The 24,590-nt window shown below is 44.4% G+C and overlaps 1 protein-coding gene across 1 annotated transcript in view; it reads right to left on the bottom strand.

The window, feature by feature from the left end:
• Positions 1 to 24,590, bottom strand: part of LOC143929785 (pancreatic lipase-related protein 2-like) — a 137,734-nt gene that overhangs the window by 10,146 nt on the left and 102,998 nt on the right. Inside the window, exons 9-11 of the mRNA XM_077453763.1 lie at positions 18,310 to 18,429; positions 7,646 to 7,774; positions 5,293 to 5,411 (exon numbers count right to left, since the gene is read on the bottom strand). Coding sequence (XP_077309889.1) covers positions 5,293 to 5,411; positions 7,646 to 7,774; positions 18,310 to 18,429 — 368 coding nt within the window. The remainder of the gene's footprint in view (positions 1 to 5,292; positions 5,412 to 7,645; positions 7,775 to 18,309; positions 18,430 to 24,590) is intronic.

The following is a 24,590-nucleotide window of genomic DNA, read 5'->3' as shown; positions in this document are numbered from 1 at the left end:
GTCCGCAGGATGTGGAAACCTTACAAGAAGAGCTGAACAAATTAATGTGGTGGGCAACTACATAGCAAATGAGGTTTAATGTAGAAATAAAATAAAATAATGCATTTGGGGGGCAAAAATTTGAATGCAATCTACTCGCTAGGGAGAGAACCTCTGGGGGAATCTAGGATGGAGAAGGACCTGGGGTCCTAGTAGATGATAGGCTGCTGCAAGCAAAGCAAAAATAATATTGACATGCATTAAAAAGGGAATTAACTCCAGAGATAAAACAATAATTCTCCCGCTCTACAAGACTCTGGTCTGGCCGCGCCTGGCGTATGCCATCCAGTTCTGGGCACCAGTCCTCAGGAAGAATGTGATGGAACTGGAGAGAGTCCAGAGAAGGGCAATAAAGCTAATAAAGGGACTGGAGGACCTTAGTTATGAAGAAAGGTTTACGAGAGAAAATGTATTCTCTCTGGAAAAGAGACGCTTGAGAGGGGATATGATTTCAATGTGCAAATACCATACTGGTGACCCTACGATAGGGATAAAACTTTTCCTTGAAAGGGTATTTAAAAAGACATGCAGTTATACACTAAACTGCATAGAGGGTTCTTTACTGTAAGAGTGGTAAGGATGTGGAATTCTCTTTCACAGACAGTGAGAGACAGAATAACAACAAAAAATATCCAGAAAAGAAATTTTCAAAAAAGTTATAAATTGATTTCCATTTTAATGAGTGAGATCAGTATTTGATCCCCTATCAATCAGCAAGATTTCTGTCTCCCAGTTGTCTTCTATACAGGTAACGAGCTGAGATTAGGAGCACTCTCTTAAAGGGAGTGCTTCTAATCTCAGCTTGTTACCTGTATAATAGACACCTGTCCACAGAAGAAATAAATCAATCCGATTCCAATCTCTTCACCATGGCCAAGACCAAAGAGCTGTCCAAGGATGTCAGAGGGTGACAACCGTTTATGCGTTTTTTCTCAAATGGAATAAACTCAAAATAACTGTCAATCTATCTCGATCTGGGGCTCCATGCAAGATCTCACCTTGTGGAGTTTCAACAATCATGAGAACAGAGAAGAATCAGCCCAGAACTACACGGGAGAATCTTGTGAATGATCTCTAGGCAGCTGGGACCATAGTCATTAAGAAAACAACTGGTAACATACAGTACTACGCCGTGAAGGACTGAAATCCTGCAGCGTCCCCAAGGTCCCCCTGCTCAAGAACGCACATTTACAGGTCTGTCTGAAGTCTGCTAATGAACATCTGAATGATTCAGAGGAGAACTGGGGGAAAGTGTTGTGGTCAGATGAGATCAAAATCAAGCTCTTTGGCATCTATTCAACTCGCCATGTTTGGAGAGGGAGGAATGCTGCCTATGACCCCAAGAAACACCACCTCCACCGTCAACAAGGGTTTTGCCACCAAATAATAAGTCATGTTTTGTGAAGGAGTCAAATGGTTATTTCACCCATTAAAATGCAAATCAATTTATAACTTGCATTTTTCTGGATATTTTTGTTGTTTTTCTGTCTCTCACTGTTAAAATAAACCTACCATTAAAATTATAGACTGATCATTTCAAGCTGCTTTGATACTGTCCAGCTACTGTGTAATATTTGGGGTTATTGTCTCTCAAACAATACACTCTTAGCCCTTGTACACATGGTCGGATATTCTGACAACCAAATCCGTTGGATTTTGTCCGAAACTGTTGCATACACACGGTCGGACAAAGTTGACGGAAAATCCGATCGTTCAGAACGTGATGACATTATTTCGTTACGATGGGACTACGTTCAGGCTAGTAGCCAATAGCTTTGGTCTAGGAATTTGATCTGAGCATGTGTGGCACTTTGTCTGATCGGAAGTCTCTCCACACGATCGGACAAAGTCCGATCAGATCATGTTGTTGGAAATTTTTTTAGCCCTGCTCTAAAACTTTGTAGGTCGGATATTCCGACGGAAACAGTCCAATGGAGCCCACCCACAGTCAGATTATACGACAACATGGTCCGATCGTACATTTTCTGTTGGAATGTCCGACCGTGTGTACAAGGGCTAATGCTTATTTTAAGATAAAGCCTATATCATCTCTCCTTCCTTCCAAGTTGCTTACATACTGACTTACAGTTAATTTAGGTAAAAGTCTCATAAGACTTACATAGATGACATGGAGAGGGTAGTCATTAAAAAATATATATTTTCATTTTAGGATGAGAAAAATACACTTTTGGTCAGAGCATTGTCACCTCCCCATAGCACAAAGTGCTCAAATAGCTCTAATCAAGCTGCTTAGATACTGTCCAGCCATTGTGTAATGTTTGTGGCTATCATTTCTCAAATAATACACTCTAATATTTATTTTATGATAAAACCTATTTCATCTCATCTCTCCTCCCTTCCAAGTTGCTCACATACAGACTTACAGTTAATTTAGCTAAAAGTCTTATATGACTTATACAGAGGTGTCAGTGCGTTGCCTGACCTAGAATGCTCTAATTCATCCCAAAGGCGTTCTATTGGGTTGAGGTCAGGACTATCAAGTTCCTGCATCCCAAACACTCTCATCCATGTCTTTATGGACCATGCTTTGTTCACTGGTCCAAAGTCATGTTGGAACAGGAAGGGGCCATCTCTAAACTGTTCCAACAAAGTTGGGGGCATGAAATTGTCAAAAATGTCTTGGTATTCTGATGCCTTAAGAGTTCCTTTCACTGGAACTGAGGGGCCAAGCCCAACCCTGCACCATAATCCCTCCTCCACTAAATGATTTGGACCAGTGCACAAAGCAAGGTCCATAAAGACGTGGATGAGCGAGTTTGGGGTGAAGGAATTTGACTGGCCTGCACAAAGTCCTTTCATCAACCTGATAGAAACCTTTGGGATGAATTCAAATGGAGACTATGAGCCAGGCCTTCTTGTCCACAACAGTGGCTGACCTCACAAATAGCCTTCTGGTAGAATGGGCAAACATTACACTAGACACACTCCTAAACCTTGTGGACAGCCTTCCCAGAAGAGTTGAAGCTGTTATAGCTGCAAAGGGTGGACCAACTCAAATGTGAACCCTACAGACTAAGACTGGAATGCCATTAAAATGTATGTGCGTGTAAAGGGCTAAAGGCCCATTGACAATATTGTGTACCATGCCATTTAAAAAAAAGTGATGTTTTTTTCATGTCACCATCAAAGCCACAGGAAAATAACCTTCTCCCCACTGTATGGTATTTTTAAAAACTTTTTTTGCTTTAAGTGTCCCCCATGGCAGTGCCCAGCTCTCATTTTTAGACAATAGCTTGCCTATTAGCCTTCTACGGACAGAATTTAGTATCAAGGTTTGCCATAGACTTCAGTGGGATTCACTGTTAAGTTTGGGTTTTCAATTAGGATTTACCAACCCCCCGTAAATTGAACCTAGACAGATTCACCCATCCCTACTCTAAAGCTTTCTTCAATACCTAAATACAAATGTTTCCCTATATAGAAATACTATATTATATTAAAAAGGGGATCTACAGTGCCTTGAGAAAGTATTCATACTACTTGAAATTTTCCACATATTGTCATGTTACAAGCAAAAACGTAAATGTATTTTATCGGTATTTTATGTGATAGACCAACAGAAAGTGGTTCATAATTGTGAAATGGAAGGAAAATGATAAATGGTTTTCAACATTCTTTACAAATAAATATGTGAAAAGTGTGGAGTGCATTTGTATTCAGCCCCCCGGAGTCAATACTTTGTAGAACCGCCTTTCACTGCAATTACAGTGGAAAGTCTTTTTGGGGATGTCTCTACCAGCTTTGCACATCTAGAGAGTGACATTTTTGCCCATTCTTCTTTGCACAATAGCTCAAGCTCTGTCAGATTGGATGGAGAGCGTCAGTGAACAGCAATTTTCAAGTCTTGTCACAGATTTATTGGATTTAGGCCTAGATTTTGACTGGGCCATTCTAACACATGAATATGCTTTGAAACCATTCCATTGTAGCTCTGGCTGTATGTTTAGGGTTGTTGTCCTGCTGGAAGGTGAACCTCCACCCCAGTCTAAAGTCTTTTGCAGACTCTTAACAGGTTTTCTTCTAAGATTGCTCTATATTTGGCTCCATGCATCTTTCTATCAAATCTGACCAGCTTCCCTGTCCCTGTAAAAGAAAAGCATCCCCACAACATAATGCTGTCACCACCATGTTTCACGGTGGGGATTGTATGTTCAGGGTGATGTGCAATGTTAGTTTTTCGCCACACATAGCATTTTGCTTTTAGGCCAAAAAGTTAAATTTTGGTCTTATCTGACCAGAGCACCTTCTTCCACATGTTTGCTGTGTCCCCCACATGACTTCTCACGAACTGCAAGCAGGACTTATTATGGCTTTCTTTCAACAATGGCTTTCTTTTTGCCACTCTTCCATAAAGGCCAGATTTGTGGTGTGCACGACTAATAGTTGTCCTGTGGACAGATTCTCCCACTTGAGCTGTCGATTTCTGGAGCTCCTCCAGAATTACCATGGGCCTCTTGGCTGCTTCTCTGATTATTGTTCTCCTTGCCCGGGCCTGTCAGTTTAGGTGGACAGCCATGTCTTGGTAGGTTTGCAGTTGTGTCAAAATCTTTCCATTTTCGGATGATGGATTGAACAGTGCTCTGTGAGATGTTCAAAGCTTGGGATGTTTTTTTTTTTTAATAACCTAACCCTGCTTTAAACTTCTCAAAAAACTTTATCCTTGACCTGTCTGGTGTATTCCTTGGCCTTCATGATGCTGTTTGTTCACTAAGGTTCTCTAACAAACCTCTGAAGGCTTCACAGAACAGCTGTATTTATACTGAGAATAAATTACACACAGGTGGATGCTATTTACTAATTAGGTGACTTCTGAAGGCAATTGGTTTCACTAGATTTTAGTTAGGGTATCAGAGTAAGGGGGCTGAATACAAATGCACGCCACACGTTTCACATATTTATTTGTAAAAAATATTGAAAACCATTTATCATTTTCCTTCCACTTCACAATTATGTGCCACTTTGTGTTGGTCTATCACATAAAATCCCAATAAAATACATTTATGTTTTTGGTTGTAACAAAATGTGGAAAATTTCAAGGGGTATGAATATTTTTTCAAGGCACTGTATATCTGGGGGTCTTACAATAGAGTTCACCATAGTTTTGTATTTCTCTTCTGGTTCTCAAAGCTCCACATAGATAATAAGCAGAGAAGCCAGATGGTCTCCTCCCTACTCACTAGTCCCCCTAATTTAGCTGTCTTTGGTCACAGTTCATATTGGCTCTGAACTTACCTCCTGGAAGGCTTTGTAGGATGATGCCTTGTACCCCATGAACCCTTCAGGATTGAGAATGCTCTCTGTGTAATATTTGTAGCTGCGCAGGTGATTGCATGCGGCCATGTCATCTACCACTGAAAAGAGGATTGAGACCAACATTCAGCATTTCAATTTCTCCACATCCATGAAGGTGAAATCTATACAGGGTCATGTGTTCATATACTGCAAATCGTCCATATAGCCAATAATATCTATACAGTAACATTACATCTTGGCAGTCTTTTCCTACAGATGAAAAGGTATGCAATCTTGTACTATAAACCTCTCATATTTGATTCCTTTTGATCCGTTAAATATACCATTGAAAGCATCTTGTTATATCTGTTAATAAGTGAAAAAAAATACCTGTTGATCCTGTGAACTGATATCTTCCTCTGCTCCCTGCCTTGGCTGACTGATCAAGTACATTATTCCCAACTTTCTCCAAGGACTATAGCACCTCCCCTTTTTGTTATAGAAGTGAGAAAAGGGGTAGGTGTTCTGTAGTGCTGTTCTAGGGTGGCAATGCTGCTCCGCCATAGATACAGTACAGTGAGTAAGCATTGCCAGCCTGGGAGAGGAATCATGTCTTTGGTAGGATCACCAGGTGAAAATAAAGGAGCACATTTAACCACTTCAATACCGGGTACTTTCGCCCCTTCCTGCCTAAGACAGTTTTCAGCTTTCAGCGCCGTCGCAATTTAAATGATAATTGCGCGGCCATGCAACACTGCACCCAAACTAAATGTTTATAATTTTATTCACACAAATAGATCTTTTTTTTTTGTGGTATTTGATCACCACTGAGGTTTTTATTTTTTGCTAAACAAACTAAAAAAACCAACAAAATTTTAGAAAAAAAATGTTTTTCTTTGTTTCGGTTATAACATTTCGTTTTTCCTTCACTAATGGGCAGTGATGAGGTGGCACTGATAAGGTGGCACTGATGAGGAGACACTGATATGTAGAATTGATGGGCACTGATAGGCGGAGCTGATGGGTGCTGACGGGCACTGATAGGTGGCACTAACAGACGGCTGTGATGGGCACTGACAGACGCCACTGACAAGTGGCACTGATGGGCAGCACTGATGATGAGGTACTGACAGGTGTTATTGTTGGGCACTGACTGGCACTGTGGTGGTCACTGATTGGCACTGATATGGGCACTGACATCCATTTCTGATGAGGCCATGACTGGCAGCTGATGGGCACTTATTGGCAGCTACTGTGGCACATCTGATGGGGCTGTGCTGATAATCAATGTGCTGATTATCAGCACAGACCCCCTTCTGACAGGGTGAGCCACCGATTGGCTTTTCCTGTCAGCATGAATCAAGGAATGCCTTTTTGCAGCACTTCCTGGTTCATGCGATGAACAGCTATGATTGATCAGGAGCCTCCATCAGAGGCTCCATACCATGATCGGAGATGCAGTGTGCCAGACTGACACACAGCATTTCCGATCGCCGTGCTGCATGCCCCCGCGGGCACGCTCCGGCATGTTATCCTGCTGGACATCATATGTCGCCCAGTCAGGATAACAGAACCACCGCCTGGCTGTCATTCTGCTATAGGCCAGGCAGGAAGTGGTCAAAACTCTTGGCTCCAACAGCACACAAATATGCAGTCTCTCGATGGGTGGGCCTTGGCGACGTGTGGTCACATATTTGCATGCGTTATTGCATACTTACCGACGGCTAACAGAAAGCCAATCATAGCAGTCACACGATCATAAACCCCGCCTCACCTCCTGGCATCCAAAACCCCATAAAGGGGCATTAAGGGGGTTAAAGAAGTAAACAAATGCATCCACCATATCTAAGGATGGGTAAGCAATAACATCTTAAATGTTTAGATATGCTTTAAATTTAACAATTTATATGTTTCATTATTTTGTTGTTCCTTTATAATTTACAGGATTTATATACTGTATGATGTAATAAAGTGTAAGATTTATATCTATTATAGAATTAAATGTAAGGTAGTAAATACATCTGAGACAGACTATAATGTTGGCCATACACATAGGCAATTTCAGGCAATTTCAACTAATATCAAGCCACTATGAATTGCAAATGCAATTTCAAGTATTTGTCAGTATCTAAGCTCTGTGCCACCCACGAGTTATATGGCCCACACAAAATTTGGTAGACTCTGAAATCAAAACTGGGCTATATGACAGATTCAGTACAAATAATTAAAACACAGATTGAAATGGAATTGAAGCAGGAAAAGAAAATACTGCTAATATTTTTTTGTAGATATAAAGTAATTGTTGTTTCCCACACAAAGCCAGTGTGTTTTTCTCATTATATAATACATTTACCATTGGTTAATTGATCTACGCTTCCATCTTTTAGGATCTCTGTCTGTTTGCATCCTGGCATGTGTTCGCCTCCATTTGGGAAGAAATCCAAGTGCCCGACAGTCTGACTCATTCCAAATCCTCCTAAATCTAAAGAGGAAAAATAAATAAATAAATATATATATATTGTAGCAGAGCATCCCAGAGAGAGCCAGGAAAAGTTCTGTTTGGGGTTTATACGTCTTCCAGGCTCCTCTCATACACATTCCGAAATCTCTGATCCATGATCCAGTTCGGGTCTTGGTCCTCTTCCCCAGGCTAATTTAAGCTCACCTGAGCAGACAGCCATTGCTCTCTGCCTGGGACACACAGACCATGTTGGTTTGTGAAGAGGAAAAGGTTAGTAAAAGCTGTTAAGCAGCTTATGTAGAGACTGGTAGTGAGGGCCTGCCTATTGTATAGTTAGTGCTGAGACATGGCTAGGATTTGTGTTTTGCTATTTTTTCATTTGTTTGTTTTCTGGAACACTGTACAGCACCTATATATGGACTTGCATATAACACCAAAATAAACACAGCACTGTTTGTCACTACATCCCTGGATTTGGTATCTGTGCCTGAGAAATTGCTCATCCCAGGTAGGTTTGTACCTTCTACCTGTCCCCCAGGTTACTAATATATATATATATATATATATATATATATATATAATCTCTATCTCTTATGCAAACCCAATTCTTGACATCTCATATAAGCTTTATCATGGTAATGTTTATTTGAAATTTCTTTGTTTTTACTAAAGGGTTTTTTTATTTTTTTTTGTTTTTTTTTTTTATGTTTTTCTAAGTTATATCACACTGTTTACAAAAAAAATGAATTACTGAGAAGTTTAGAGACCCCCCTGGTATAGTGCATAAGTTCCACTTTTAATTTCTCATTGCAAATCTGTAGCCTGTCTTGAATTCACCTGGACAAATTCTAGTAGTGAAATTCCTTTTCCAGCAATCACATTTGTCTTACCCTTTTATCTTCACCCCATCATACAGTACTAGGTTTATCCTCCAAACCTCCTCACCATGCAATACCCCCACTTCCAACTCACACACCGCACTTAGGCATATATTGCCCACTGTTATACCCTCTGCACTCCTTTACTGTACATAATGCTGCTGTCATACCCCTCAACATTCCTCTCCAATACACACTACCCCCTTAATACTCTCGGCACTCCTCTCCTGCACATACTGCCCACTGTCATACCCTCCACACTCCTCTCCTGTACATACTGCCCACTGTCATACCCTCCACACTTCTCTCCTGTACATAACGCCCACTGTCATACACTTCAGAACAAACTGCCTACTGTCATATCCCTCCACGCTCCTCTTCTGTACATACCGCCCACTGTAATACCCCTCCACACTCCTCTCCTGTACATACTGCCCTTTGTTATACCCTCCTCACTCCTCTGCTGTACATACTGCCCACTGTCATACCCCTCCACACTTCTCTCCTGTACATACTGCCCACTGTCATACCCCTCCACACTCCTCTCCTGTACATACTGCCCACTGTCATACCCCTCCACACTCCTCTCCTGTACATACTGCCCTTTGTTATACACTCCTCTGCTGTACATACTGCCCACTGTCATACTCCTCCACATTCCTCTCCAATAAATACTACCCCCTTCATACTCTCGGCACTCCTCTCTTGCACATACTGCCACTGTCATACCCCTCCACACTCCTCTCCTGTACATACTGCCCACTGTAATGCCCTCCTCACTCCTCTGCTGTACATACTGCCCACTGTCATACCCTCCACACTCCTCTCCTCCTGTGCATAGTGCCCATTGCCACTCCTCTGCACACTGTCATTCTCTCCATACACCTCTCCTGTATACACTGCACACTGTCATTCTCTCCATACACCTCTCCTGTATATACTGCATGCTGTCATTCTCTCCATACACCTCTCCTGTATATACTGCATGCTGTCATTCTCTCCATACACCTCTCCTGTATATACTGCATGCTGTCATTCTCTCCATACACCTCTCCTGTACATACTGCCCGCTGTCATTCTCTCCATACACCTCTCCTGTACATACTGCCCGCTGTCATTCTCTCCATACACCTCTCCTGTACATACTGCCCACTGTCATACCCCTCCACATTCCTCTCCAATAAATACTACCTCCTTCATACTCTCGGCGCTCCTCTCCTGCACATAGTGCCACTGTCATACCCTCCACACTCCTCTCCTGTACATACTGCCCACTGTCATACCCCCCCACACTCATCTCCTGTACATACCACCCACTGTTATACCCTCTTCACTCCTGCTGTACATACCGCCCACTGTCATATCCCTCCGCACTCCTCTATACTGCCCACTGTCATGCCCTCCCCACTTCTCTCCTGTACAAACTGCCCACTGTCATATCCCTCCACACTCCTCTCCTGTATACACTGCACACTGTCATTCTCTCCATACACCTCTCATGTATATACTGCACACTGTCATACTCTCTGCACTCCTCTCCTGTACATGGTGCCAACTGTCATACCCTCTGCACTCCCCTCCTGTACATACTGCCCACTATCATACCCTCCACACTCCTCTGCTGTACATGCTGCCTACTGTCATACCATCTGCACTCCCCCTTTACAAACTTTCCGCTGTCATACCTTCTGTAATCCCCTCCTGTACATACTGCCTACTGTCATACCCTCTACACAGTAACATGCAAAAATTAAAACCAGTGTGGCGCTTAGGTGGCAATAAACCACATGAACCAGTAAGGCACTAACGCAAGCAAAGAAAATTGCATACACTTCAAAAAAAGAAAATGTGTCAATTCCGTTGTATATCAAGAGATCTTACTCCCAGGTGGAAGAGTGCATGAACCTCATGCGCATACAAAAGGTTAAAGTAAATACAATTAATTTAACACATACAGTCCATCAAGTGAACGTCTAAGTTATTCCGACTGATTAATTTCTGGAAGCGATGTTGCATACACACGGTCGGACTCAGTTGTCGGAATTTCCAGTTGTAAAGAACGCGGTGACGTAAGCCGCGTATGGTGGCACTAGAAAAAGGAAGTTCAGCACCACGTCTGGCACCCTTTGGGCTCCTTCTGCTGATCTCGAGTCTATCATTTTGTGCTTTTCAGATTAGTGATTCAGTTCGGTACTGATCTTCAGTTTCTGTTTGTCTTTGCGAATCTGATAATCAGTGCGTGCAGTCAGTAAGCATTAGTTTCTCATTGTGGACTATATCTTGGTATAGTAAGCTTTGATTTGCATTGCTTATTGTCTGCTTGCTTCTGCTATTCAGGTCGTTCTTTCAGGCATTGCTGTTTATCGGTGCTTTCTGTTGCCCGTTCTGACCAGCCAACCGTTTCCAAACCATGTTTCGTGTACGTACTCGCCGTAGAGTTTGTGCTGTGCAGGGGCTTCGTGTTGGGGTTCCTACTTTGACACAAGCCCGGTCCATGAACAGGGAGGGGAGGTGTTTGTGGACCAAGAATTGGTTGCGCCAGCGTGACCAGTTCTCGCACATGCCTTTGCTCCGTGAGAATAATCCTGATGGTTTCCAGAATTATCTCCAGACGACGGACCCCGTTTTCCAGTCTGCTGGCTTTGCTGTCCCCTTACATCAGCAGGCAGGATACCTGCATGCGGCAAGCCATCACTCAGTAGCAGAGGCTCATCGCCACGTTGTGCTACTTGGCGACAGGGAGAAGCCTTCAGGACCTCAAGTCCTCCACAGGCATCTTGCCCCCCCCCCCCCCCAGGCTCTGGGGATCATTATTCGAGACCTGTTCTTCCATCATTCAGGTCCTGCAGAAGGACTATATGAAGGTAAGTTTTATCCTTTAACATCACATTCTATGTATTTAATGATTGCTAATGTCTTGGATTTCTTTACTCATTCCCTAATTACCATGATTGCAATATGCTCTAATTGATATGCTCTGCCCCTTTGTCCTCATGCATATTTGCCTCACTAACATCCCCCACCATGCTCTTCTTGGCCCATAAAACTATAGTCTAGTCACTTGCCAATGTCTTTTGTCAGCTCCATAGTATTGCTTTCCCCTAAACACCCCCTAAAATGTCTACAAATGTTGTGTGCTTCAATTCATAGAGAGTGACTTTTTTTTTTTTTGGTTATGCCAAACTCATTAGGAACCCCCCTCCCCCAACTGCTAGGTCAGCTGATGGCAATCCTCTATCTGCTGACTTTACCAAACCCAATACACACTCTACCTACCTTTTTTGATGGTCACATTTATGGAGGAGTTCACCAAAGCATGTAGTGCAAGGGCCTGCCTCAATACTTTCAAATGCTATAATTTTTTTTTTTTTTTCCCCTATTATCTTGATATGTAATAGCAGAATGTCAAAATGTGCTTCCAATTTTTGGTATTATGACACTTCTTACCTGTCCGGTGGGCTGCCAATAGTGTAAGTAAGCCCAAAGTATCTCACATTTAGGCATTCAGCTCTCAATCAATCAAGTGGAGGGTTACCTGTCCAAAACATCCCCCCCCCCCCCCTTCATTTTTTGCAAGGGCCCATCAGATGGGGGGGGGGGGGGTGATGACTCTGATAAGGGGACCTTATACTTTATATTAGGCTTTAAATACTCATCTCCCAAAATGTTATACTGATCTTGGCCAAAAAATGTTGGTCTCTAATCTGCTTGCAATGTTGATGTGCAAAATTAAATTTTTTTTTTTTTTTTCTTGTTTTACTCCAGTTTCCTTCAACGCCACAGGAATGGCAGACTGTGGCCTCCCACTTTGCCAGTCGTTGGGACTTTCCCAATTGTGGAGGTGCAATTGATGGGAAACACGTCCACATCGTCCCACCCCCCCAACTCGGGGTCCTACTATTATAATTACAAGGGGTTTAATAGTATCGTGATGTTGGCGGTGGTGTCGGCGACCTATGACTTCCTGTATGTGGACGTGGGGCAAAATGGCCGGATGGTGGCGTTCCCACGGACGGAATTCTACTGGCGTCTCCAGAGTGGCAGTCTGGGCTTGCCATCCCCAGAGGAGAATTAGGAAGGACTCCAATTTGTCGCGAATGAGGCGTTTGCCCTGGCAAACCATCTGATGCAGCCTTTCCTGATGAGGACCCTCCCCCCGGACCAGAGGATTTTTAATTTCTGGCTGGCCAGAGCCAGAAGAGTGGTGGAAAACACTTTTGGAATACTGGCCAGCCGGTTCCGCTTTTTTTTTTTATTTTTTATTTTTTTTTATTTTTTTAAAACGCCTATCCACATGGCGGAATATAAAATAAATCGCATAGTGCTTGCCTGCTGTGTTCTGCACAATTTCTTAGACATTCAGCAAACTGTGGTCTCAGTTGGCCAAGATGCAGACTTGCTTGAAAATGAGAACCTCACATCCCTTGAAGCTGCTCGTCCTGGCTTTCTCCCCCCAAAGCGCCCGTGAGGTCCGAACCCAATACATGGATTACTTTGTGGGTAGGAGGGCCATTGATATGCCAGACAATGTTTGAGAGGCATTTTTGTAATACATTTTTCTTTGAAACTACAATAATCTTTGTTTTCATTTACTGATTGGCTTGGTTTTAGGTGTCTCCTAGGTAAATTTTAATTTTTTTTTTTTTTTTATTGTGCCTTTTTCTACAACAGTTCAAACCCAAGTTCTGAGCAAGATGAGGTGACATTCTCTTCTTCAGATAATCTTATGTTGTGGGTCTGCTACACACACCTTGTTTTTGTTAACTAATTTATGTCGCGCATTACTGACTAAAATCTCGCTCATTTTCAGCACCATGGCAAAAATATGTGGGGTCATGAAAATGGCATGATTGTGAAAATTAACACATCACGCTGGGTGTTATTTACTAAAGGCACATCCACTATGCACTACAAGTGCACTGCAAAAGTGCACCTGAAACTGCACTTGGAGTGCAAAGCAGAGTTGCCTTTAGTAAATAACACCTATTGCCACCGAAAACAAAAATTTTACTCCAAATACTGCTTTTGCGCATTGAAAAAGGAAGCCACACATTGTTGATGATTTCACTTTTTAATCAAAGCACATTCACATGTGCGTTTAGAAAAGGGTTTTACAACAAACCAACATATTGGGTGTATCAAACATTATTTAAGGTCATTTTTGGGTAACTTGGTGTTTTTGTGTAAACAGGCATGTATCAAAGCGTAACATACAGAGCACAGGAACTTACAAAGTTCAACTTTGAAAAGTGAAGACAATATCAGAAATTGGTATGTACAAACTGGGCTGATATTGCCTTCATCACATGGGGTGTCACCCCTGGAAAAGCCAAATTTGGAAGATGCACACAGTGTGTCAACATGGGCTATCTCCCATCATGGGGGATCAATGTACATGTTTTGGGGCTGCAACCCCTTCAACTCAGCCACTTTCCACAAAACACGTACATTGATCCCCCATGATGGGAGATAGCGCATGTTGACACTCTGTGCATCTTCCAAATTTGGCTTTTTGTAAAATACAAAAGTTGTTTCAAAACAAAAGAAAACCCTAGCTAGTTTGGCGTGTTTCACACACTCCCCAAAACATCATTGATGTGTTGCTGTGTATTTTCTAAATCCCGATTGCACCCCATTATCTCCCCAATGAGGATCTGGGCACTTTCACTGGTAAAATTTGATTCTTCTTCCACATCACCTACAAAAAAAAGCAAAAAAACACACCATGTATTATAAATATGCCGACATACATTGATGAGCTTACCGGAAGCTGTGGTCTCCAACACTCGCCTGTTGTGGTGACAATTTTGTCCAACTTCAACGATCTCTCCCTCCTCCTCCTCTGCTTCTGGTGTTGGAATTTCGCCTTCTTTGGGAGGGGTGGGGTCCCTGGTGTCCTCAGACTTCCCGAGTCTTCTCTCCCCTATGTGAATGTAAAAAGAATACTTGGCACACAGAGGGCAGAAATAGGAATATGAAACATTGCTTGGAAGTGTGGTACAATTGTGTATTTTGGCCGAGTTCAAAGGTGAGAACATTATTGTGGACACTTTGTTAAGCTGGAATACTTACTTGCAGAACGATGTTTCTTACAAACAATTGAACCCATGAACTTGAAAGTGGCCATTTTAAAATGCACAACATGAAATCAAAGCAAATGGAGCAGTATGCAACCAAGAATAACCATATGAACACACAACTACTTACTTTTTTGAAGAACACTCTTGATCCTTCTGTACTGATTGTGCTCCCTCAGTTTCAGGTCTGACCAGCGTTTTCTCAGTTGATCCTTGGATCATCGTACCCCAAAATTCTTCTGAGGACTCTTCACAACTTTAGTCATGATCTTGGCCTTTCTGATGTTTGGGTAAGGTCCAAACTTCCCATCATATTCGGTCCTCTTCAATATGTCCACCATCTCCAACATCTCTCCAAAAGACATATTTGAGGCCTTAAATCTTCTCTTCCAGGATTGGGACGTTTCAGGCTCTGGGCTTTCCTAGCCCTCCTCCTCGTTAGTGGAACTCTGTGCACCTGGGTTCTCTCCTCCATGTGCTCTCTCCACTGCGCCGCAAGCGAAGGGGCAGGGAATAGTTTAGAAAGAACGTCGGGTGGGTGGAGTTCCACGCATGCGCCCTGTATATAAAATGCAACACGTGTGTCGTACGTACGATCTGTGAGTAGAGGAAGGAGGAACTGAAACTCTGATCGTTCAAACAAAGGTACAATTTTAACTTGGTACATCACTAGCCTATACTGCTTCTAGATTGAGGCCTATATTGGCACACGATTATAGAGAGTTTAGCCTGAAATGATTGGGTCTTGTGTTGTGTCTTGCAGACAAGATGGATCCCTTCAAGGAACCTCATTTTCTAGAAATGATCATTTATATGCTCAGGGAGCTGCCCTGCCTGTGGCAAGTGGAAAAACCCCCTTTCTAAGGACCCAAGAAAGGAAGGCAGCGCTGGAGAAAGTGCTTGGTTTGGTTAAGATCATGCTCCCCACGGCAGACATGACCTACGTGATGGCCAGAATTGGTGCCCTGAGGTGTACTTATCTCAGGGAGAGCAAGAAGTTCCAGGATTCCCTGAAATCGGGAGATCCAGATGCCATTTGGATCCCCAGTATGATGTACTACGAGAGGCTGCATTTTCTGGCAGACCAGGGGGAACCCAGGCCACCACTCTCCAGTCTTCCTTCAAGGCTTCCTTCACTCCCAGCTGAGGCTTCCGATGTCCAACCTGGGCCTTCCAGGCAACATGTGGAGGGGCCCAGCTTGAGACAGGTATAGTGATGTTAACTAGATGTTGTTATTGATTAGTAAGTTGTGATTTAACAAAGTGGTTTATATCTCAATAGACAGTAATGACCAAAAATAATTGGTACAAGAATGAAAAATGCTGGGCTCAGAATGATAGTCTGTTCTATTTGGTAACATTCAATTTTCAACAGTCATGAGCACAAAATGGTGTGATTGATGAGCAAAAAACAAACTATGTCCCATTTTCATACACAGGAAGACCTCAGCTGGGGGGGAGGCTGTGGCAAGTGGCAGCCAGGAGGTCGACCATCGCCCTCCTCCTCCTGCCCCAACTACCGGAGCCCAGCCACAGCCTGGAAGGATGCCTGGTGGAAAGTGCCTAAGGAAGACTAGAGAGTGATGGCCTGGGTTCAGTCTGGTCTGACAGAAGATGCAGCCTCTTGTAGAACCACATCCTGGGCACATAGATGGCATCTGCTTTTCCTAATCTCTAGGATTTCTGGACCAGACTGCTCTCCCTGAGATATGTATTCCTCAGGCCACCAATTTAGCATTTTCGAATTAGTTCATGTCTGCCCTGGGGGCCAAAGGCTTTGCCAAATTGACAAGTTTCTCCAGCGCTGCCTCCCTCTTTTTAGTTGTTTAACAGCTAAATAAAGGTTTTTTTTTTGTTTGAAGAAATACTTGCGTATGTGTTTTACTTCAAAAAGGACAGTTTATTTATGAGTAGGCAGCTACATTTAAAAAATTCTAAGTGAAATGAATAACAAGGGGCACCAACACTAAACAACCTCCTGTAGATTAAAAAAGAAAATACAAAAAAGATAATGGTGTTGTGGTAAGTTGACACACAACACACCCCAAAAAATGCAAAGATGAGCAAACTGTCAAAGATGTTGATGAAAAAAACAAACACAAAATTCCCCAAAAAAACAAACAAAAAACAAAATGTGTAGATGTGACGATTTCAAATATTGTATTGCTGAAATGAGTAAAGACTGAAGAAATGCGTACGGGAGAAGTGTGTGTGTGTGTGAGCATCAAAAGAAGTTCATTCTTGCAGCATTGTAAAGAACAAGAGAATGCGCTTCATGAAAGAATTTTTAACATTGCAGCGTGACGAATGTGCTATATCGATTACGAGCAGTAGTTTTACCTGAGAGAGCGCTCGTGTCCGAATTTGATTGTGAGCATGCGTGGCACCTTGTCCATCGGAGTAGGCTACACTGTCTGCCATATGTCCGATCGGAGCATTTTGTCAGAAAATTTTACTGGCAAGTTGGAAAAGTTGGTCCGTCGGATATTCCGACGGAAACCGTCCGATGCAGACCACACGCAGTCGGAATATCCGACAAAACAGTCCGATAGGAAACAATCCGTCAGAATCTGTGACCATGTGTACAAGGGCTAACAGTCCTTGAAATGTGTGATATCGATCACAATTTCAAACTTGTGGTGGCGTAAAAACGGTGAAATTCAACTTCTGATATGTAGAATAATACCATCACCACCACCGTGATAAAGGGGAGAGGAGGCTTACCAAATGACGTGAACTAAGAGGAAGGCTTACACCTCTCGAGTCATATGGGCCTGTAGGTTAGCAAACCAGATAATCATACATCTAGTATGTAATCTCCCGCAAGTCTTCAGGTCATGAAATCATCCGTATCGATCCTCCTATAGTGCTCATCCCACGAAAATAGGGGGCTCAGGTATCAAAGACCATGGAAGTAGAAAACTAGCATAGCGTGATACCGTTTTAACATCCAATTTATTAAAAAAATAATAATAAATTACACTCACATTTGGTTCAATCGTAATAACATAGTCAAAAAGTAGAGATGTCTGTAACGACGCATTTCAACTAAACAGTCGTCCTCTACACTCCTCTCCTGTACATGCTGCCCACTATCATACCCTCCACACTCCTCTCCTGTACATCTTGTTCATTGTCTTACTCTACGCATTCCTCTCCTGTACATTCTGCCCACTGTCCACCCCTCAACATTCCTCTCCTGTACATGCTGCCCACTTGTCATACCCTCCACACTCCTTTCCAGTTACTGTCTCTGCACACCTCATATTGCCCACTGTCATACCCTCTGCACACCTCCCTTGTTCATGCTGTCACACCCCTTAACATTCCTCTCCTGTAAATACTGCCCACTGTCATACTCTTTGCACTCCCCTTCTGTACACACTACCCACTATCATACTTGCTGCACACCTCTCTTGTGCATACTGTTATACCCTCTGCAATCCTCTTCTGTACATACTGCTCACTGTCATACCCTTCGCACTCCTCTCCTGCCACACCTTCAGTTAACTATTACAAGCTAGGACACTTCTTTTATCATTACTTGCTCTTTCTAAAATGAGCACACTTTTGCTAGTTATAGATAAAAGTAAAGACTCACCAGTATTGATCAGGGGTGGAGCTCCATCAGTGTGGATGACGTCGACCAGCTTAGCATCTGATGAGTCCAGTCTGACCTCAGTGGGTGTGCCCTGAAAGTATGGCTGAGCTGGGTCCAGTCCTGCATCATAACATACAAGGACTGGTCAGTATATAAACACAGATTCCCTTTACCTAGAGCAGGGGTGCTCAACCTGTGGCTCTCCAGCTGTTGCGGAACTACAAGTCTCATGAGGCATAGCAAGACTCCGACAGCCACAAGCATGACACCCAGAGGCAGAGGCATGATGAGACTTGTATTTTTACAACAGCTGGAGAGCCACAGGTTGAGCAGCCCTGCCCTAGAGTGATTTGTCCACCCCCCCCCCCCCACACACACACTATAAGGACAGTGACTGCCAGGGGCATACCTAGAGCATTTGGCACCTGGGGTGGATCCTATATCTGGCACCCCCCCACCTTAAAATGTAAAAACACCCCACTGTGCCCCCAGCATACCTCTGCATCCTTCAATATCTTTTTGTCACTACTGTGTACCCCCCTCCACAACTGCACCTCTGGACCCCTTTACATTACACAGGACCTTGCACCTCTGGACCTCTTTACATTACACAGCACCCTGCACCCCTGGACCCCTTTACATAAAACGGCACCCTGTACCTCCTGACCCCTTTACATTACACAGCCCTTGTACCTCTGGACACCTTTACATTACACAACATACTGCATCTCTGCACCCATTTACATTACACAGCCCCTCACAGCTCGGGGACCCCCTACAGTGCAGACCCCCCCCATCTACAGTGCAGACCCTCCTACAGTACAGACCCCTCCACCCTACAGCGCAGACCCCCCTACAGTACAAACCCCTCTCCCCTACAGTATAGACCTCTCCCCCCTACAGTGCAAACCCCCACAGTACAGAATCCTTCCCTACAGTAAGAAATCCCCTACAGTACAGACCTCCCTATAGTACAGAATCCTCCCCTACAATACAACCCCTCCCCTTACAGTGCAGGACCCCTCCTACAGTACAGATCCCCTCTAAAGTGCAGACCCCCCCCCCCTACAGTGCCGTTGCTGAGACTGATTTGAGCCACGACCACAGAGAGAAGGGGATTGTTGCTCTGGGTCCCAGATCACTGTGCCGACAGGTGTCACTCGCACCCCCCCCCGCAATGCCACTGCCTTGGGCTCTCTCTGTGTGTGTGTGTGTGTGTGTGTGTGTGTGTGTTCCGAGGTACATTATGGGTCTGTATTGTTAGGGGGGGGTCTGTGCACTGCAAAGCCACTGCCTCTGGCTCTCCCTGTGTGGTCTGTCACCGCGCGATGCCACTGCCTAACCCACAGCGCTGTCTTCTCTTCAGTCACGGAGGGAGGTGACGCTGGCCTGATGCCCCCCACTTAGTATGCCACTGGTGACTGCACATGTGTATGACCACTAGTAGCAAATTGATCCTGTAAGCAGTGTGGGAGGGCAATTATCATTCACACATATATTTTTTAAAGTGTATGTAAACTCTAACAATGATCTGCTCCCTTTTTGGTCTGTTAAATATACCATTGAAACTGTTTTGTTATATCTGTTTGATAATTGCTAAAAATCCTGTTAGTCCTCATGGAAATCTTGTGAGCTGATAATTTCCAGGCCTTTGCTACATTCTTATCAGTTACATTGTTCTGAGCTATCTGTGGACTACAAAGCACTTCCCCTTTGCTTTAGAGAAGAGAAAGGGGGAGGTGTTTAGGGAGACAACATGGCTCCTCTATAAATTCAGTACAGTGAGTTAGCACTCTCAACCCAGAACAGGACGGGCATTTAAGGGCTGCAGCCATAACTAAGGCCCGACAGCTGAAACGCGTTGTCTGTTTTACAGCTGTTGCATGTCATTTTAAAAAAAAAAAAGGATATTGACGCCGATTGACATTTACCCGAGTGGGGACTGTCCACTCCACTCTCCAGTGGTTCACAGTACATAGATGTATCAGCAGCCTTTCAGTCTGAGCACTGAGTAGAGCTGAAGATTGAAGGAAGGTAGCAGCACCACTACACCTGTTTTGTATCTAAGGGCTATAGATGGGGTCGGGTGGCAGCATCTGCTATACCCGAAGTGTATGGTATTGCTTGAGCTAGCGGAACTAAAAGCGAATATGGCAACCCTATGATCACAAATTCAATTTTCCATTTTTCTTCAGTGGTCGCTGTTTACTGCTGACACTAAAAATATGTGCTCTGCCTTGGGCCCCAGGTGCCATTTGGAACTGGAAAGCTTCTATACTTCAAGTATAAAATGGAACTGCCTGTGTGTTCTTCCTTTGCTATCCTATGTGGCAGAGTTAATACTTGGTTCGGGACTGGTACGTTGCAATATATTTATATTTTTTTCTCTTGGGTTTAAATATGTTTTAATGGATTTCTTCAAAATGAAAATGGTATAGTTTCCATAGAAGAACATTGCCAACTGGAACTTCCAGGTGAACAAAAATCGGAAATCAGAAATAGGAAATATTAGTATACAACAGATATCCCTATGCGATGTTACAATTGGTTGGAAACCAAGAAGACAAACAATATATGTATAACATAATATGTTTCACATATAGCTTATTTCATTTAATAGAAGTTACCATATTTATGGTGTTTACACATAAGAGTATAAGAGCATTCATGTGCAGCAAAACAATTACTTCTGGTGCTCCCCTTAGATATATGCTCTCACCCCTGCAAGTGTAGAGCGCGTGTAGTATATATGGCATTCGATCTCCAATCTTGGTAACCCTGGGGTCAATCCTTTTCTTTCACTCCAGATTAGGGATGAGCCGAACACCCCCCCCCCCCCCCCCCCCCCCCCCCGGTTCGGTTCGCACCAGAACTTTAGAACGGACCCCACGTTCGTTACGAACGTTAGAACCCCATTGAAGTCTATGGGACTCGAATGTTCGAAATTAAAAGTGCTAATTTTAACGGCTAATATGCAAGATACTGTCCTAAAAAGGGTTTGGGGACCTGGCTCCTGCCCCAGGGGACATGGGTCAATGCCTAAAATGTTTTTAAAAATGGCCGTTTTGGCGGGAGCACTGATTTTAATGACGATTAAAGTGAAAAAAAAAAGTGAAATATTCCTTTTAAATATGGTGCTTGGGGGGTGTCTGTAGTATGCCTGTGAAGTGCCACGTGTTTCCCGTGTTTAGAACAGTCCCTGCACAAAATGACATTAAACGGAAATAACACCATTTAAACTGCTTGCGGTTTTAATGTTATATCTGGTTCCTGCAATATGGTTGAAAATCAATCAGAAAAATGGCATGGGTAGCCCTCCCTGCCCATTACCAGCCTGTTTGGGTCTTGTACGCATATTAAGGGGAACCCTGTACCCATATTAAAAAAAGGAAATGCGTGTGGCCCCCAGGCCCTATATACTCAGAACAGCAGTATACAGGCGGTGCAAACAAGACAGGGACTGTGTAGGTTTGTTGTGTTAAGTTGAATCTGTTTGTAATTTTCAACTGGTACATTTTTAAAGTGTAGCTCCAGTCAAAAAAAACTATTTTTAAGCTTTTTGGAAAACATAGGGAAGGGTTATCACCCCTGTATAATTTGTTTTGTCGTCCATCTTTTTTCATCTCACTTGCTGTTGTCTCCTTCCGTTTGCAAGTAGGAGATGTTTGTAAGTTGGATGTTTGAAAGTAGGGGTCTGCCCTATATGCTCTGCAGAAATGGCGGAACAAGGTGTTGGTTTTGCCACAACATTGTAAGCCCTCAAAGTGACTCTTGGTGGGCGCTGGAGCGCCCTGCTGTGAACGATTATATCAAGAATTGTAATTACATGCCATTGTTGAACAGTGGTAGAAAAATTGACCTTTGGTGGTTGTGGCACCAGCACCACAACACTATAAGTCCTCACCGTTACTCTGGGTGGGCACAGGAAGGGGCCCTCCTGTGAAATATTATATCAAGAATTGTAATTACATGTCCCTGTTAAACAGGGGCAGAAAAATTTGGCCTTAGGCACTGCTGCTGGTGCCACCACACTGCAACCTCTTCCATATACTCTAGTTTTTTTGCTGGAATTAGCCCTGCTGCAAAGCATTGCATCAAAAATTGTACTTAAACGCCCCTGTTAAACAGGGGCAGAAAAATTGGGCTGCTGGCATCACCCAGAACCAAAAATGTTCTTCCAACATATCAGCGGAGGAGGAAGAGGATAGACAATCAACATAACAGGACAGTCACTCAGCATCAGCATAGGCAGCCTTGAAGGGATGTGGTATTTCAAAAAAAATTATTCGGTTACATCAGCTTCAGGTGCTTGGTAGCTGTGGGTGATCCAAGACTGATTCATCTTGATGAAGGTCAGTCGATCAACTGATTCGGTGGACAGGCGCACCCTGTGATCGGTAACAAAGCCACCAGCAGCACTGAAGGTGCGTTCCGAAAGAACGCTGGATGCAGGACAGGCCAGTAGCTCAATTGCATACTGTGCAAGCTCTGGCCAGTGATCCATCCTCAAGACCCAGTAAGCCAGAGGATTTTCGGTGGGAAAGGTGTCCAAGTCTGACCTTGCCCCTAGGTATTCCTGCACCATGTAAATCAGACGCTGGCGATGGTTGCTGGAACCGATCATACCTTGGGGCTGCGGAGTAAAAAATTGTCTGAAAGCATCAGTCAGACGGCCACCTTCTCCACCGCTCCTTCTGACCGATGCCTCAGCAACACGTTGTCAAGGACCAGGAGTTTGTAACCTCCCAGTCTCTAGGAACGCGTTGCACAGAGCTTTCTGCAAGGCCTCCCAGAGATGTCTCATCCTCTGCTCCCTCTGCGATGGCAAGATAAGGTCGGCAACCTTACCCTTGTACCGTGGATCAAGGAGAGTGGCCAGCCAGTAATGGTCCCTCTCCTTGATCCGAAGAATATGAGGATCCTTCCGCAGGCTTTGCAGGATCAGGGAGGCCATGCAGCGTAGGTTAGCTGAGGCATTCGGTCCGGAGTCCTCTGCGTCACTAAGGACAACATGATCCGCAGCTACCTCCTCCCAGCCACGTACAAGTCCACGTGTTTCTTGGGACTGTAAATCATCCCTATAAGACTACTGCTGCTGATGCTGAGTGCCAGCCTCCACCTCCATGCTGACACAATCATCCTCCTCCTCCTCATCCTCTTCCTGTGTGATGGGTGGCACAGCAGGAACACTGTCTGGATAAAGGGGGCCTTGAGAGGCAAGGAAGTCCTCCTCTTCCTGCCTCTGTTCTGCCTCAAGTGCCCTGTCCATTATTCCACGCAGCGTATGCTCCAAGAGGTGGACAAGAGGTACAGTGTCACTGATGCATGCACTGTCACTGCTCACCATCCTTGTGGCCTCCTCAAATGGTGACAGGACAGTGCATGCATCCTTGATCATGCCCCACTGGCGTGGTGAGAAAAAACCAAGCTCCCCTGACCCTGTCCTGGTGCCGTAGTCGCACAGGTACTCATTGATGGCCCTCTGCTGCGTGTGCAGCCGCTGCAGCATGGCCAATGTTGAGTTCCATCTGGTGGGCATGTCACATATAAGGCGGTTCTTGGGCAGGTTCAACTCCTTTTGGAGCTCAGCCAGCCGAGCACAGGCATTAAATGATCGGCGGAAATGCACACAGACTTTCCTGGCCTGCTTCAGGACATCCTGTAAGCCGGGGTACCTGCCCAAGAACCGCTGCACCACCAGGTTAAGGACGTGAGCTACACAGGGCACATGGGTCAGTTGTCCCTGTCGGAGGGCGGAGAGGAGGTTGGTGCCATTGTCGCAAACCACCATTCCTGGCTTAAGCTGGCGTGGCGTCAACCACCTCTCGGCCTGCCCCTGCAGAGCTGACAAAACATCCGCCCCAGTGTGGCTCCTGTCCCCCAAACAAACCAGCGCAAGCACGGCATGGCATCGTTTTGCCTGCGTACTTGCGTAGCCCCTGGAACGCCTACGGAGCACCGCTGGTTCTGAGGACAGAGCACTGGAAGAGGCCATGGAGGAAGAAGAAGAGGAGGGGGTGGAGGAGAGAGGTGTGTCACAACCAATAGTAGCATTTTGGAGGCGTGGTGGCGGAACAACCTCCAACACTACTGCACCTTGTCCTGCATCCTTCCCAGCAGCCAGAAGAGTGACCCAATGGGCCGTGAAAGACAGGTAACGTCCCTGTCCATGCCAGCTGGACCATGAGTCAGCGGTAATATGCACCTTACCGCTGACCGCCCTGTCCAGCGAGGCAAGGACATTGCCTTCCACATGCCGGTAGAGAGCCGGAATCGCCTTC

This window comes from Lithobates pipiens, unplaced genomic scaffold (genome assembly GCF_037356315.1).
Source record: "Lithobates pipiens isolate NorthernLeopardFrog02 unplaced genomic scaffold, aLitPip1_a1.2 Scaffold_25, whole genome shotgun sequence".
Classification (NCBI taxonomy): Eukaryota; Metazoa; Chordata; class Amphibia; order Anura; family Ranidae; genus Lithobates; species Lithobates pipiens.
The sequence above is the reverse complement of the archived record's forward strand: the minus strand, read 5'-3'. Positions and strand labels throughout refer to the sequence as shown.